At 50.4% G+C, this 17,525-nt stretch overlaps 1 protein-coding gene across 1 annotated transcript; it reads left to right on the top strand.

Moving 5' to 3' along the window:
- The first annotated feature begins 1,580 nt into the window (after positions 1–1,580).
- LOC136610949 (aldo-keto reductase family 1 member C3-like) lies at positions 1,581–17,256 on the top strand. Its single transcript, XM_066590155.1, has 9 exons — positions 1,581–1,854; positions 8,835–9,002; positions 10,659–10,775; positions 10,890–10,967; positions 11,038–11,160; positions 13,722–13,831; positions 14,434–14,599; positions 14,727–14,809; positions 16,585–17,256. The coding sequence occupies exons 1-9, from the start codon at positions 1,768–1,770 to the stop codon at positions 16,625–16,627; spliced, it is 975 nt and encodes a 324-aa protein (XP_066446252.1). The 5' UTR covers positions 1,581–1,767; the 3' UTR covers positions 16,628–17,256.
- The last annotated feature ends 269 nt before the right edge of the window (positions 17,257–17,525 follow it).

The following is a 17,525-nucleotide window of genomic DNA, read 5'->3' as shown; positions in this document are numbered from 1 at the left end:
TCCTCCGCTTTCCATCCCGAGAGTAACGGACAAACGGAACGAATGAACCAAGAACTTATCCAGTATCTGCGACTGTTTGTCTCTGATAACCAGTATCAGTGGGTCAACTACTTACCTCTCGCCGAATTTGCTATCAACAACCATGTTAACTCGTCGACCCAAGTGTCACCTTTTTTTTGTAACTATGGGTTTCATCCCCGGTTCTCGCTTTCCACTCCTGTGGTCTCGAACAATCCGGCCGCCGACATATCCTCTGAGGAACTGTGCACAGTTTGGGCCCAGGTTCGTAAGAACCTTCAGGGTTCCCAAGAGAAACTGCGTAAATACGCAAATAAAAGACGTACCATCTCTGCACCTTTTGTAGTCGGGGAGCAAGTTTTGTTGTCATCCAAGAATCTGAGACTCAAGGTTCCCTCCCTGAAACTTGCTCCTCGGTTCATTGGCCCATTTACTGTTTCTCAGGTTATCAACCCGGTGTCATATAAGTTGGCACTTCCTGACCCCTGGAAGGTCCACAAGGTTTTTCACAAAAGCTTACTTAAGAAGTATGTGACTCCAGTTCTACCCACCCAGAACCCGCCTCCTCCTTCTCTGGTACAGGGGGAACTGGAGTATGAAGTAGAAAGGCTGGTGGATGCCCGACGGGTTAGAGGTGTGCTGCAGTACCTGGTCCACTGGAGAGGATTTGGCCCTGAGGATAGGACGTGGGTCCCTGCCAGGGACGTTCATGCGCCACGCCTAGTCCAGGCATTCCACAGGGCTTTCCCGCTTAAGCCCGCACCTGGCCATGGGGGTCCGGTGTCCCCCCGTAGAAGGGGGGGTACTGTCAGAACCGGCAACTCTCGGGGCCGCCGTGCCCGCACCACCGGTCCGGCCACCCGGGGTACAGGAGCGCGGCGCAGAGGTACCCCGGTTCTTGTGATCTCCCCGGGCCGCTGTAAGACTGGTCGCCGCCGGGTTGCTAGGGAGGCAGCTGGTGCTTCTAGTCACTTGACTACCAGGCTGGCTTCCCTAGTAACTGTCTGTGCTGCAGACTGGGGGCGTGCCCCCAGCACCGCCCTGATTAGCCCTGCTGCTGTCAGGCTCCCCGCCCCAATCAGCTTCTGGGGCGGGAGCGCTGACAGCATTTAAATAGGTGTGTTTTCCTCTCAGGCCTTGCCAGTGTTAGTTTGGTCTTCCAGCTGCACCCGCGTATTCTTTGACTCCTGTTTGTGACCCCGGCTTTCCTGACCTCTGCTTTTGGACCTTGACTACGTTTTTGCCTGACCCCCCTGTACTGCGCACCCTCCTGTTGCCGACCCGGATTGTCTGACCATTCTACCGTTGTTTGTCTCAGTGTCTGTTTGTCTTCCCGTGTCCCGCTTCCCTAGTGAGGGTAGGGACCGCCGCCCAGTTGTCGCCCTGGGGGTTAGCCCAGGGGGGCAAGTAGGCAGGGACAGGGGTTGCGGGATATCTCAGGGACCCCCATATCCCGGACACTGTCCTGACATCCACAGTATAAAGATCCAATCTGTAAAAGTGTTATGCAATTTAATGCATTCATCACATGGCTCGAGGGCACTTTGTAGAGTGTGCAGAGGGTGGTTCTCATAGTAAAAAGCTGCACTTACAGGGGAAACATCCGGCCCGTCAGTCAACGTGTGTTATCCTTGGCAGCTAACAGTTAGACTGCCTGCAAAACAATGCCATAGCTGGTAAGGAGGGGCGAAATACAGAATTCACTAACTGTGCGAGAGAGCCCACAGTGAGTCAGATCCAGGACAGGAGATGGAGCTCCGAGGAGATTCCTGCGTTACACTGAATGATGGCCAGAAAATGCCAGTAATTGGCTTTGGCACCTATGCTCCACCACAGGTGAGTGAATTCACGTATGAAGGTCAATGTAGATGTTGTGGAACTAATGCTTGAAGGGAGTTGTGTGCTACCTCCTAATGCACCCTATGAGGACATGCTATGAAACTAGAGAATGGGGGCTTCAGCAGCCAAGAGCAGTTCATGTATCAGAAGGATCATTTGTGTCCAGTGAAATCTATGGCCATCTATGATCAGTGACCATCATCAGAAGGGGCTCCATACACCAAATGTTCGCGACGCCCTACGATGTCCATTAACTTGTGTTTCATGCATACATTTTGACATGAAGGTGATTAATTAATGTTTGCACAATCTTTTGTTTCCATGCCGTAGATATAGTGGGTCCATAGGGGAAGGGGACAGAGTACTAATTCTGGCCCCCACATTTACACTTATGTGACATTAAGGGCACCATTGTGGGACCCATGTTTGGCCATTGTTACCTGTTCAATAGATAACTTTCATTTTATAAAGATACCTTCATAGTTTCCATAAAAAGACTATTGGGCAGCAGGTTGGCAGTAATCGAAAGGTGGATTTGGATCTCTTATTTGGGCTCTTGCTTGCCCAGATAGCGGCTGTGATGGAACCAGTCAGGCATGAGGGATTCCAATTACAGGAGTTCCCTCTGAACTAACAGGCTAATCAACTTGGCTATATGGGTGTCTTATTTTTAGAGAAGGAACTGTGCCCCTACTGAACACCTCTAGTGCCACTCATCATGTGGGAAAATGAAGGCTATGAAAATCCAAGCCGTCTAATCCATTGGGCTAAGCGAATCCCCCTCGTGATCAATGACCCCCAGCCTGTCACTGTGCATAGTGATCTTCCACCGTCTAATTCATTACTCCAATGAAGGGTATTTAATTCCCCAGTCACCATAATCGGATGATGGCTGCTTTTTGATTTGGTGCCATATTTATGTCCTAATTAGAGATGAGCGAACACCAAAATGCTCGAGGGTTCGTTTCGAACAACGAACCCCATTGAAGTCAATGGGCGACCCGAGCATTTTTGTATTTCGCCGATGCTCGCTAAGGTTTTCATGTGCGAAAATCTGGGCAATTCAAGAAAGTGATGGGAACGACACAGCAACGGATAGGGCAGGCGAGGGGCTACATGGTGGGCTGCATCTCAAGTTCACAGGTCCCACTATTAAGCCACAATACCGGCAAGAGTGGGCCCCCCCCCTCCCAACAACTTTTACTTCTGAAAAGCCCTCATTAGCATGGCATACCTTTGCTAAGCACCACACTACCTCCAACAAAGCACAATCACTGCCTGCATGACACTCCGCTGCCACTTCTCCTGGCTTACATGCTGACCAACCGCCCCCCCTCCCCCCCACAGCGCACACCAAAGTGCCCCTGCGCAGCCTTCAGCTGCCCTCATGCCACACCACGCTCATGTCTATTTAGAATTGCGTCTGCCATGAGGAGGAACCGCAGGCACACACTGCAGAGGGTTGGCACGGCTAGGCAGCGACCCTCTTTAAAAGGGGCGGGGCGATAGCCCACAATGCTGTACAGAAGCAATGAGAAATAGAATCCTGTGCCACCGCCATCAGGAGCTGCACACCTGGGCATAGCAATGGGGAACCTATGTGCCACACACTATTCATTCTGTCAAGGTGTCTGCATGCCCCAGTCAGACCGGGCTTTTTAATTCATAGACACAGGCAGGTACAACTCCCTATTGTGAAGTCCCTGTGGACCCACAGCATGGGTGGGTGCCAGGAAGCCACCGGCGGTACATAGAAATATCCCATTGCATTGCCCAACACAGCTGAGGTAGTAATGTCGTGCGTAATACAGGTGGGCTTCGGCCCACACTGCATGCCCCAGTCAGACTGGGGTTCTTTACAAGTGTACAGATGTGTTAAAAACTCCGTGTGCACCTACAGCATGGGTGGCTCCCTGGAACCCACCGGCGGTACATAAAAATATCCCATTGCATTGCCCAACACAGCTGAGGTAACGTCAGCTGGAATGCAGGTGGGCTAAAAATTAATTTGATTACACTGTAGGCGAGGGCCCACAAAAATTGCTGTATCAACAGTACTAATGTACATCCCAAAAATTGGCCATGGCCAGCCAAGAGGGCAGGTGAAACCCATTAATCGCTTTGGTTAATGTGGCTTAAGTGGTAACTAGGCCTGGAGGCAGCCCAGTGTAACGAAAAATTGGTTCAAGTTAAAGTTCCAACGCTTTTAAGCGCATTGAAACTTATAAAAATTGTTCAGAAAAATTATATGAGTGAGCCTTGTGGCCCTAAGAAAAATTGCCCGTTCAGCGTGATTACGTGAGGTTTCAGGAGGAGGAGCAGGAGGAGGAGGAGGAATATTAGACACAGATTGATGAAGCAGAAATGTCCCTGTTTTTGATGGTGATAGAGAACGATGCTTCCATCCGCGGGTGCAGCCTACGTATTGCTTACGTATCGCTGCTGTCCGCTGGTGGAGAACAGAAGTCTGGGGAAATCCAGGCTTTGTTCATCTTGATGAGTGTTAGCCTGTCGGCACTGTCGGTTGACAGGCGGGTACGCTTATCTGTGATGATTCCCCCAGCCGCACTAAACACCCTCTCCGACAAGACGCTAGCCGCAGGACAAGCAAGCACCTCCAGGGCATACAGCGCTAGTTCAGGCCACGTGTCCAGCTTCGACACCCAGTAGTTGTAGGGGGCAGAGGCGTCACCAAGGATGGTCGTGCGATCCGCTACGTACTCCCTCACCATCCTTTTACAGTGCTCCCGCCGACTCAGCCGTGACTGGGGAGCGGTGACACAGTCTTGGTGGGGAGCCATAAAGCTGGCCAGGCCCTTAAAGACTGTTGCACTGCCTGGGATGTACATGCTGCTCGATCTACGCACATCCCCTGCAACATGGCCCTCGGAACTGCGCCTTCTGCCACTAGCGCTGTCGGCTGGGAATTTTACCATCAGCTTGTCCGCAAGGGTCCTGTGGTATAGCAACACTCTCGAACCCCTTTCCTCTTCGGGAATCAGAGTGGGCAGGTTCTCCTTATAGCGTGGGTCGAGCAGTGTGTACACCCAGTAATCCATCGTGGCCAGAATGCGTGTAATGCGAGGGTCACGAGAAAGGCATCCTAACATGAAGTCAGCCATGTGTGCCAGGGTACCTGTACGCAACACATGGCTGTCTTCACTAGGAAGATCACTTTCAGGATCCTCCTCCTCCTCCTCCTCCTCCTCAGGCCATACACGCTGAAAGGATGACAGGCAATCAGCCGGTGTACCGTCAGCAGCGGCCCAAGCTGTCTCTTCCCCCTCCTCCTCATCCTCCTCATGCTCCTCCTCCTCCTCCTGTACGCGCTGAGAAATAGACAGGAGGGTGCCCTGACTATCCAGCGGCATACTGTCTTCCCCCGGCCCCGTTTCCGAGCGCAAAGCAGCTGCCTTTATGGTTTGCAGGGAATTTCTCAAGATGCATAGCAGAGGAATGGTGACGCTAATGATTGTAGCATCGCCGCTCACCACCTGGGTAGACTCCTCAAAATTACCAAGGACATGGCAGATGTCTGCCAACCAGGCCCACTCTTCTGAAAGGAATTGAGGAGGCTGACTCCCACTGCGCCGCCCATGTTGGAGTTGGTATTCGACTATAGCTCTCCGTTGTTCATAGAGCCTGGCCAACATGTGGAGCGTAGAGTTCCACCGTGTGGGCACGTCGCACAGCAGTTGGTGCACTGGCAGATTAAAGTGATGTTGCAGGGTGCGCAGGGTGGCAGCGTCCGTGTGGGACTTGCGAAAATGTGCGCAGAGCCGGCGCGCCTTTACGAGCAGGTCTGACAAGCGTGGGTAGCTTTTCAGAAAGCGCTGAACCACCAAATTAAAGACGTGGGCCAGGCATGGCACGTGCGTGAGGCTGCCGAGCTGCAGAGCCGCCACCAGGTTACGGCCGTTGTCACACACGACCATGCCCGGTTGGAGGCTCAGCGGCGCAAGCCAGCGGTCGGTCTGCTCTGTCAGACCCTGCAGCAGTTCGTGGGCTGTGTGCCTCTTATCGCCTAAGCTGAGTAGTTTCAGCACGGCCTGCTGACGCTTGCCCACCGCTGTGCTGCCACGCCGCGTGACACCGACTGCTGGCGACGTGCTGCTGCTAACACATCTTGATTGCGAGACAGAGGAGGAGGAGGAGGGTGCTTTAGTGGAGGAAGCATACACCTCCGCAGATACCACCACCGAGCTGGGGCCCGCAATTCTGGGGGTGGGTAGGACATGAGCGGCCCCAGGCTCTGACTCTGTCCCAGCCTCCACTAAATTCACCCAATGTGCCGTCAGGGAGATGTAGTGGCCCTGCCCGCCTGTGCTTGTCCACGTGTCCGTTGTTAAGTGGACCGTGGCAGTAACCGCGTTGGTGAGGGCGCGCACAATGTTGCGGGAGACGTGGTCGTGCAGGGCTGGGACGGCACATCGGGAAAAGTAGTGGCGACTGGGAACTGAGTAGCGCGGGGCCGCCGCCTCCATGATACTTTTGAAGGACTCCGTTTCCACAACCCTATACGGCAGCATCTCAAGGCTGATGAATTTTGCTATGCGGACGGTTAACGTTTGAGCGTGCGGGTGCGTGGCGGCGTACTTGCGCTTGCGCTCCAACAGTTGCGCAAGCGACGGCTGGACGGTGCGCTGAACTACACTGCTGGATGGGGCCGAGGACAGCGGAGATGAGGGTGTGGGTGCAGGCCAGGAGACGGTAGTGCCTGTGTCCTCAGAGCGGGGTTGCATCTCAGTGGCAGGTTGGCGCACAGGGGGAGAGGCAGGGGTGCAAACCGGAGGCGCTGAACGGCCTTCGTCCCACCTTGTGGGGTGCTTGGCCATCATATGTCTGCGCATGGTGGTGGTGGTGAGGCTGTTGGTGGTGGCTCCCCGGCTGAGCTTTGCGCGACAAAGGTTGCACACCACTGTTCGTCGGTCGTCAGGCGTCTCTGTGAAAAACTGCCAGACCTTAGAGCACCTCGGCCTCTGCAGGGTGGCATGGCGCGAGGGGGCGCTTTGGGAAACACTTGGTGGATTATTCGGTCTGGCCCTGCCTCTACCCCTGGCCACCACACTGCCTCTTGCAACCTGCCCTGCTGATGCCCTTGACTCCCCCTCTGAAGACCTGTCCTCCTGAGTAAGCGTTGCACACCAGGTGGGGTCAGTCACCTCATCGTCCTGCTGCTCTTCCTCCGAATCCTCTGTGCGCTGCTCCCTCGGACTTACTGCCCTTACTACTACCTCACTGCAAGACAACTGTGTCTGATCGTCATCGTCCTCCTCACCCACAGAAAGTTGTTGAGACAGTTGGCGGAAGTCCCCAGCCTCTTCCCCCGGACCCCGGGAACTTTCGAATGGTTGGGCATCAGTGACGATAAACTCCTCTGGTGGGAGAGGAACCGCTGCTGCCCAATCTAAGCAGGGGCCCGAGAACAGTTCCTGGGAGTGTTCCCGCTCCTGAGCAGGTGTCATTGTAGTGGAGTGAGGAGGCTGGGAGGAAGGAGGAGCAGCAGACAGAGGATTCGGATTTGCAGCAGTGGACGGCGCAGAACTGCGGGTTGACGATAGGTTGCTCGAAGCACTTTCTGCCATCCAGGACAGGACCTGCTCACACTGCTCATTTTCTAATAACCGTCTCCCGCGTGGACCCATTAATTGGGCGATGAATGTGGGGACACCAGAAACGTGCCTCTCTCCTAATCGCGCAGCAGTCGGCTGCGACACACCTGGATCAGGAGCTCGGCCTGTGCCCACACCCTGACTTGGCCCTCCGCGTCCTCGGCCGCGTCCACGTCCTCTAGGCCTACCCCTACCCCTCAGCATGCTGTATTACCAGTGATTTGATTTCACAGGCAGCTAATAAATTGGCGCAAGACTGCAGGCCAAATATAATTTTTTCCCTTTTTTGAAAACGAAAGGCCCCACTGCCTCTAGTGAATGTATAATCTAAGTTTAATAACTGAGCTGTTTTCCTGCTAATGTGTCACAGAACGTGAGGGTAGCAGAGTTATTAACTGTGGCAGAGCAGGTATTTTTTTTCCCAATTAAGGAAAGCAAATGGCGAAGCCAGGAGTAAAACGTAGCTGGGTGCGTCTGATTTTTACAGGTTGCACACGCAGCCGACACGTGTCCACCGCCCTTAGGACGGACAGAGGCTGGACAAATAGAATTATTTTCACTTGTTTTACAAGCAAAAGGCAGCACTGCGTATATTCAATGAATAATAACTGTGTTGTGGCCCTGCCTATACAATTCTTTCCCTGCAGTATCAATGGAGGGTGGAATGCTCTGCAGAGGCGATTTTGAGAAGAAAAAAAATATGCAGCACAGCTAACAGCAGCCTGGACAGTACTGCACACGGATAAATATGGCCCTAGAAAGGACCGTTGAGGTTCTTGAAGGCTACACTCACTCCTAACACTCTCCCTGCCTATGCAGCACTTCTGTCCCTAATGCCAGGTGCAACGCTCTGCAGAGCCGATTTTGAGGAAAAAAAAAATTGCCACTGCTAACAGCAGCCAACACACAGCTATCAGTGGCCCTAATAAGGACCTTTGGGGGTCTTGAAGCCTACACTAACTACCAATTCTTTCCCTACAGCAGCTCCGGTACAAACAGCACTGTCCCTCATCTAACTCACACCGCATCTGAGGCGAGCCGCGGGAGGGGCCGACTTTTATATTAGGCGAACACCTGATCTTCCCAGCCACTCACAGCAGGGGGGTGGTATAGGGCTTAAACGTTGCAGGGGGAAGTTGTAATGCCTTCCATGTCTTTCAATTGGCCAGAAAAGCGCGCTAACGTCTCAGGGAAGGAAGTGAAAGTAACCAGAACACCGCATGGTGTTCGTTACGAATAACGAACATCCCGAACACCCTAATATTCGCACGAATATCAAGCTCGGAAGAACACGTTCGCTCATCTCTAGTCCTAATGTTGCTGATAGGTGTTTATATATGTTAATGACTGCATCATTCTTCATAGTTTCCCAAGAACTCAGCAGAAGATGGGGTAAAGGTGGCCCTGGAAGTTGGGTATCGCCACATTGATGGCGCCTTCATCTACGGGAACGAGGTTGAGGTTGGCCGGGCTATCAAGCAGAAGATTGCAGATGGGACGGTGAAGAGGGAGGACATATTCTACACTGGGAAGGTAATGAGAAACATTAAAAAGTCACCAACTTCTTTCATACTTAGAAGACACAGCCACTGAAAGCCATTACTACATGCCCATTGTGTAGTGGCCCAAAACACCTATTCCTGGCCCCTCCATAATTGTCATATGTCATGTCTTTTTTGTGGATGTACTGTGCAAATTTTCTTGTCTGCTGTTATGTGTATTGCACAGCTGCAGCATACAAGGGGTTAATGTCTGCAAGTGGCTGGGATATGTCTGGAAAATGTAACAAGTCTGTCTCGTCATGTGATGTTTGTACATTATAAATGTGAGTGATTGAAAGTGAGGTGAGGTCCTTCTACTTCAACGGCCAAGAGAGAAGTGAGAGTGCCGGCCACATGGGGGGACCTTCAACCCTCAGGTGGTGGAGTGATGGAAGAGGAGTAGAGGTATCCTGATTACTACCATTCTAGGAGCCCCCTCTAAGGAGTGAGAGGAGAAAAAGAGGCGTCTATCCCAGGAGTACTGAGTGAGTGTCAGCGGAGTGTTGTGTTCCCCTCCAGAGTTATTCCCGAAGTGTGTGTGTCCAGGAGCAGAATTTAAGATATGATGGAGAGATATGTCTTCCAACCATCCCAGATTCAGCGGGACAGTCAGGGAATTTGGAGGCTGCCCCACCATCCCAGAAGACAGCGGACATGTCTCTTGCGGGAAGGGGGGGGGGGGGGAATATTGCTTCTGCAGCCAGGAATGGAGTGAAGCTTTAAAAAAACTATACTCCCACCTTTTGCTCCCCCCGTCATTCTAATCCACACTGTTCTGGTCTGTCACCCACTTCCAGGTAGAGGGATCACACGCCTTAAAGGGGTTGTCCCGCGGCAGCAAGTGGGTCTATACACTTCTGTATGGCCATATTAATGCACTTTGTAATATACATCGTGCATTAATTATGAGCCATACAGAAGTTATTCACTTACCTGCTCCATTGCTAGCGTCCCCGTCTCCATGGATCCGTCTAATTTCACTTTCTTCTGGCGTTTTTAGACGCGTTTGCGCTGTGCGGTCTTCTTCCTGGTGAATGGGGCCGCTCGTGCCGGAGAGCTGGTCCTCGTAGCTCCGCCCCGTCACGTGTGCCGATTCCAGCCAATCAGGAGGCTGGAATCGGCAATGGACCACACAGAGCCCACGGTGCACCATGGGAGAAGACCTGCGGTGCATCGTGGGTGAAGATCCCGGCGGCCATCTTGGTGAAGGAAGAAGAAGGAAGACGTCGCAGAGCGGGGATTCGGGTAAGTAATGAATTTTTTTTTTTTTTTTAACACATCCTTTGGGGTTGTCCTGCGCCGAACGGGGGGCCTATGGAAAAAAAAACCCCGTTTCGGCACGAGACAACCCCTTTAAGTTCGTTATCATTGTGGCCAACCTCTGGCCACAGCTATACCAACACTGAGGCCAGAGATTGACAGCAGCAATATCATGACTTGATCATGTCACCTGGAAGTGAAGGGGACTGAAAGAGGTGAGTATAGGAGGTTTGTAGTACTGAGGAGGGCATGTGGGGGCATTAGTGTGAGTTGGATCATGCAAGGGTATTATTTCTGAGGGGGGCATACAGAGGCAAAAAATTGCTAAACATACCGCATGAAGCAGGAAATAGTAGACACTTGCGTTGACTTCAATGCTTTCTTCTAGCTCTGGTGCACTTTCCACACCCCAGACAGAGTCCAGCAGGCTCTTGAGAAGTCTCTGACAGATCTTCAGCTTGATTACATGGATCTGTTTATCATCCACAGCCCTATTGAACTCAAGGTATGTTTCTAGAGAAGAGCGTACAAAGACAAATGTAGACCAAGAGGGCCGAATACACTGTGAATTGAGTAGAGCTACATTGTGGTTGACGATAATTGTGGTAACTGATTTCAGCCTGGAGATGATCTCTTCCCCACAGATGAAAATGGAAAACTAATTTATCACAACACGGACCTTCGGGACACCTGGAAGGTGCAGTATGGAGTAGTAGAACGGCCAAGTGATGACTCCGGACCTCAGCTCATTCTGGATTGTTTTATAGGCTCTGGAGGAGTGTAAAGATGCCGGTTTGGTTCGATCCATAGGAGTTTCCAATTTCAATAAGAGGCAGATAGAACTGATCCTGAACTGTCCAGACCTAAAATACAAACCAGTCTGCAACCAGGTAACTTGTGATGTCCTCCTCACCAATCTGGCATGGTCAGATCTTCCCTACACGAGCCAGGAAGAGGTGCTCTATAGGACCGTCTCCCATTCTGGTGGCCTTCAGTCGAATGGCCTCCATGTGATAATGCTACATTTTCACTACAAAAAATGCCTGGTTTCCCCGGCAAAACCAGCTGTTTGCCCCAATTCCCACTCCTGGTACCCTTAATAACCAGCTGATCGTTCCAGGGCCGTATTTAGAAAAGGATTGTCTCTGATTGGTCAGCCTTGAGATTGGATTAGGATGATAACCCTCTCAAGGCCAGAGATGTTCGTTGTTTTATGTTTCGCTCTTTATGTTTATGCTGTATGAGGTCCGGCACCATTTAACACACTACATATGTATTACAAAAATCCATGTTGCCGTGTGTGTCTGTGGGGTTCCGATATACCGATATACACGGTGCGGTAACAGTAACAAGTTCACTGTATTCTTAGGGTCGTTATGATGAAGGCCATACCAAATTTCTAAAGTTTTTTTTAATGTTTTACTGCATTGACTGCAGCATCTAAATAGTTAAACAGCTGCGATGGGAGCTCCAATCACAACCACAGCCAACAGCTGACATCATCGGGTATGGTTCGGCTCCCTCCATACAACAATATATATTTGTATCATGCGGTTATGATGAGGCTAAAGGGTTATCCAAGATTAGGAAAACATGGCTGACCTCTTTCACATAACATCCCTATGCCTGCCCATGGGCTGTATTGTAACACCCCAATACACTGACTGTGCATACGGACGGAGGCCTAGTCCTTGTCACGGTGACGCCACACTCTGATTGGACTCTCCAGATGATATGCCACAAGTAAATAATGGAGACGAGTCCAGTAAATTAGTAATCCGAGGATGAGCAGATTTACTAATTGAGGTAATTTGCAATGAACACGGTGGATTACAGTACTTGGTGAAAGTCCAGTGGTAATGATGGCGCTTTAACTTCAACGCTCTCTATGATATATACTGTAGATAGACGACTAGACAATCTCCCCACTATAAGACTTGACTGAAGAAATGATTTAGATGAACTGAAGAATAACTGAAGCAGAAGGATAAGTGGCGAGCAGACTGATCACGGATTGACTTCACCGGAAAGTTATGACTCACTATTTCTGTAGAAGTGGATCTTAGAGAGATGTTTTTCTTCCTCTGCTGTGGGATGCCAAGGGAATGGGTGTTTACTGCGTTCGACCTTGGGACAAAACGTGCTGCACTCCTCGCTCTCACTGTCTGACGTCCTCCTCCTTTCTGACTCTGACGACGACTCCTCAACTGCTCTGTCTTCTGCTATTTATCACCTCTTTCTTTCCTTCCCGCACTTTCTGAACTCCTCCTCCTGCATCGGGACAAATAGAGCCTCTTCCTGCCCTTGGGCTCTGCACCAATAAGATTAAACCTGTCAGCCAATCAGGAGCCAGCTGACATCAGGGAGGAGCTCATTGCTTAGAGCAGGAGGGAGAGACGCAGGGTCTCTCCCACAGACTACACCTTCTGTATCCAAGGATGGCATACAGACAGGTGAGACAGGTCAATGTGCTGTGTGTTGTAGTGCCCACTGGGACACTACATCCACATGCCGGCCACCACTTCATTCACTTCAATGGAAGTGAGCTGCAATACCAGACACAGCCCATTGACAGGTGTGGCGCTGTTTTGTAAGAAAACAACAAACTGTCTAAAAGAAACTGTCTCTGTTGCCCATTAGCAATTAATCACAGCTCAGCATTAATTTTCCATGAGCACCAGAACAGGTAAAAGCTGCACTGTGATTGGTTGCTATGGGCAGCAGAGACCATTTATTTTTAGACCGTTTCATAAGCATGCACTGATGTTCTTGTAAGTACAAACCTTTAAAGTGACCCCCCAGTTTCAGGACAGAATTCTGTCCCAGAACTGAAAAACGTCCTGCAGTAATCGTACCGATCCACATAATAAGGTTTATGTCATTGTTACTGGAGTGTGACCGCTTCAAAAACGAAACCCACCAAAAATGGCGCCATTGCATCTGTTCTTTTTTCATTTCTCCCTGCTTAAACATTTAAAAAAGATTCCAACACATTATATGGTACCATTAGAGATGAGCGAGCGTTGCCCTTAGCGAGTACCTACCCGCTCGGGAGCAAAGATTCGGCTGCCGGCGGGGAGCGGCAGGGGAGAGCGGGGAGGAACGGAGGGGAGATTTCTCTCTTCCCCCCGCTCCCCCCTGCTCATGGCCACAACTCACCTGTCACCCGCACCGGCCGCCGAACCTTTCCTTCCGAGCGGCAGGTACTCACTGAGGACAATGCTCGCTCATCTCTAGGTACCATTAAAGAATACAACTCGTCCTGCAAAAAACAAGCCCTCCTACAACTGAGTCAATGGAAGAACTAAAAACTCCTGGATTTAGGAAGATGAAAATGAAGCATCTCTGGTTGTAAAGAGGTTCAGGTTTAAATTCGGGATAGCGGTCCCGACAAGGCTATAGGTTGTAGAGATTTCCATCATCGTAATCCGGTGTTCTCTACTTCTCGCAGGTTGAATGTCACATTTACCTCAATCAGAGTAAACTCCTGGAGTTCCTCAAGTCACATGACATCGTGCTGGTGGCGTTCTGCGCACTGGGCTCAAGCCGGAATGAGAAATGGTAAGACGTGGGCTGGGGAACTCATTTCCATCGAAGGCCACATCAGCATTATGGTTGCCTTCACAGGGCTCCTTCACACGGGCGTATCTGCACTCCATATTACGTGACTTTTTTTACGCATGTAATACGGACAGCGTAAACACCATTGATTTGCGCCAGAGTATTCAGATGTCTTTGTGTTTAATGCTTCTGAAACAAAATCCCAGTATGTCCTACCTGGGACCACATTATGGTCTGAAATTACCCATAGAAGTCAATGGGGTCGCGGAAATACGCACCGTTACGGGTTGGTCCTTCTGCATCTGGACCTCGTTGTGCACCCCGTGGGCCTTGAGGTTGATACATGTGATGTAGACCACCCAGGAGGCTCTTCCTACTTCTTACCACCAGACCTGAAAATCGACAGCCTTGCATGTATGTTGTACTCCTATGCACCACCTTGCCACTTTGTAGTAAACCTTTGTAATTGACCACAATGCAATGCAGCACGCTACTGCCCCATATGGCCAAAAACGGCACTACCTGAGATGACATGTTCTGTTGCCCCTCATTCCAAAATTCTAAACCACATCCCCTACATATGTTTATATGATGTCTCACAGGGTAGACCAGAACTCTCCAGTCCTATTGGAAGATCCAGTACTAAATTGTATAGCGGAAAAGGTTGGCCGGACCCCCGCCCAGGTGGCAGTGCGGTACCTACTACAGAGGGGGGCTGTCGTCCTAGCAAAGAGCTTCACCCCCGCCAGGATCAAAGAGAACTTTCAGGTCAGTGTGGGCAGTTATGGTCGCTACATAGAGTCTGAAATGTGCCTCCTGCCTCACAACACGCTCTGACTCCTCCATGCTTTACACTGCAGCCTTTCTTGTTCAGACTATTTTGTATGTATTTCAGATCTTTGATTTCCAGTTAAGTGCTGATGAAATGAAGACCCTGGACGGACTGAACAGGGATATGCGTTATGTGAATACTTGTCAGTAAGTATCATGGAGATATCATTTGATAGAGGCGGGTGGAGCAGACTTTGTCCCATAACGGTTTCATTTTTCTATGGACAGACTTCTACCAGGGCTTGTTTTTTGTGTGACGAGCTGTAGCTTCTATTGTAACCATTTTGGGGTATTAATGCAACATGTCAGTATGTGTTCGTCTGCGGTGGGGAGGGCCCCGTGGTTGGAGGAGCTGGGCGGCTAAAAGCAGGATCTGTAGCAGCGGGACTGCCTGAGGCGCTTCCAGGAGCTGGCCAGCCATGAGCTGCAGCTGCTTCCAGCGGCATGTGTTTGTGTCCGGCGGGGGTGTGCCAGAGAATCCTCGGCCAGCTAGGTGGCCCGGGGTGCCACGCTGCAGCCTATGGAGAGCCGTTGACCGCATCAGAATGTCTCGGGCAGCCAATCAGCAGCTGTGGGCGTTCCCTTTAACTGAGGCCAGCCAACCCAAGTGTCCACCCATTCTTCTGGTGGCGACATATTACACTAATACCCATACAGCTTTTTTGATCACTTTTATTGCATTTTTTGGGGAAGGTGAAGTTTTTGCCGTGCAGGATAAATATTGTGCTTGATTTATTGTACAGATCCTTATGGATACCAAATATGTGTTTTTATTTTTTTTTTATACAGAGAGGAGAAAGTGCGCAGAAAGGGTTTTTTTTTCATTACTATATTTTTTCATGTTTTTTTTACTATTTTTATTTTACATTTTTTATGTTCCTGTAGGGGACTTGAACAAGAAAAGACATTGCAAGACTTCTGTACTGCAATGCATTATCACTTACAATCGCGATCACAGGACTGTTCTGTTGCGTTTAGTACCACCCAGCCAGGACATTATATTACATCCTGTGGCAGATTAACCCTTTCCAATCCACTGTCTGACATCTTCGGACATTCTGATTGAAGGCTGTACAGCTCCGATGTCGGAAGACGCCCAGCAGGGTATTATTACTGTATATCACTGGCTGCTCTGTGGTCAGGGGCCTCTCCAGCATGTCCCATACCGCAGTACTGCCTCTAGCCAGCAGATGGCGCCATTTTATAATGACAGAAAGAGAAAGCCCCCTAGGAAACCCTGAATCCAAAATTAGATTGCAAAGGGTTAAAGGATTTTCCGAGCCTTAAAAAAAATTGTTAAATAGGCTTAAAATATAGTAAAATTGAGTACTCACGGTTCCCCATCCAGCGCTGCAGCCCCGGTGCCCAGCGCACAGAACCCTGGAGAAAGCAACAGTCAGTCATATGCTGCTCATTGGGACATGAACTCTCAGCCACCTACAGGCTTCAGCGGCCATGGAAGAATCACCAACCTGTGAGTGGTTTAGCAGTCACGTGCACAATGTGTGGTACATGACCATCTGCCACTTATTCTGGGCTCCGTGCACTAGGGCTGCAGCCCTGGATAGTAAGCCAAAGGAAAAGGGGAACATTCAATTTTACTTTATTTTAAGTCCATTTAACTATTTTTTTTAAGTTCCAGAAAACCCCTTTAACAACTCATTGGGTGCTATCTAAAACTGTATGCAGTAAACTCCCTCTAGTGGTGACATCTGGTAACTGCTATGAGTGTCAGGGTAAGCAGGGGAAGTACATCCCTGCTGAGACCCCTCCCACTAGGAGCCCCGTAGAAGTTGCATGTCCCACGTCTGATAGACAATGTTGTACTCCAGGAAGCAGAGATCTGGGCTGCTGTTTACAAGGTCTGACTTTTGAGGTATGTTGTATCTGCTTTCTAATGACCCGTCTTTTATACTCTGCAGATGGAAAGATCATCCCAAGTACCCTTTTGATGATGAATATTGAAGGGATATGGCACATTGCTTGTGCTCAAAGCCCACAGGTCTGATGGATTTTTGGGGACTCTGTGGACCTTTAAAAAAAATTGTTCTGCATAGGAACTGCCATATGTCACACAGTTCTAATATGGACTATATTGTACAGGCTCCGAGGAGCATTTCTTTTTAGAAGGACTTGAACACAATTATTTGAATTCACTGCCAACCACGGGGGGTTCACATGTAACGGTGTGCAGAGTATACAGAGAATGGCGCGATCGAGGAAAACATCCAGCGGAAGGGGATCCTGTGGGCGGAAACAACTCATCACTGAAAGGGGTCGGAGGAGGATGTCATCACCTAGTGGAATCTACATCACGATGAACTGCTGTGGATCTGAAAGCTCCAACGCTCCACTAGATGGGGCTCTAATAAAGTGGCATCTGCTCGGGTATCTCCATCACTTACAGTCAGAGTGATGTCACTGTGGGAGAAGAAGGAACCCGGAAGTGACAGGAGAAAGGGACACAGGCCGCCTATTCATGAGATAGGTAGAGGTCTTAGTAGTGAGACCCTCGCCCATCAGCCAGCTATTCCCGAACCTGTGGGGCAAAAGCACTAATTATTCAGTTTGTTAAATAAAAAATATATTTCGCAAAAAAAGTGCTGCCTCTGTCTGTCATTGCCATCCTGAACCCGGGCCCCTACCACCATACAGATCGCCATCCTGAACCCGGGCCCCTACCACCATACAGATCGCCATCCTGAACCCGGGCCCCTACCACCATACAGATCGCCATCCTGAACCCGGGCCCCTACCACCATACAGATCGCCATCCTGAACCCGGGCCCCTACCACCATACAGATCGCCATCCTGAACCCGGGCCCCTACCACCATACAGATCGCCATCCTGAACCCGGGCCC

The sequence above is a fragment of the Eleutherodactylus coqui genome, chromosome 2, assembly GCF_035609145.1.
Source record: "Eleutherodactylus coqui strain aEleCoq1 chromosome 2, aEleCoq1.hap1, whole genome shotgun sequence".
Lineage (NCBI taxonomy): Eukaryota > Metazoa > Chordata > Amphibia > Anura > Eleutherodactylidae > Eleutherodactylus > Eleutherodactylus coqui.
The sequence above is the reverse complement of the archived record's forward strand: the minus strand, read 5'-3'. Positions and strand labels throughout refer to the sequence as shown.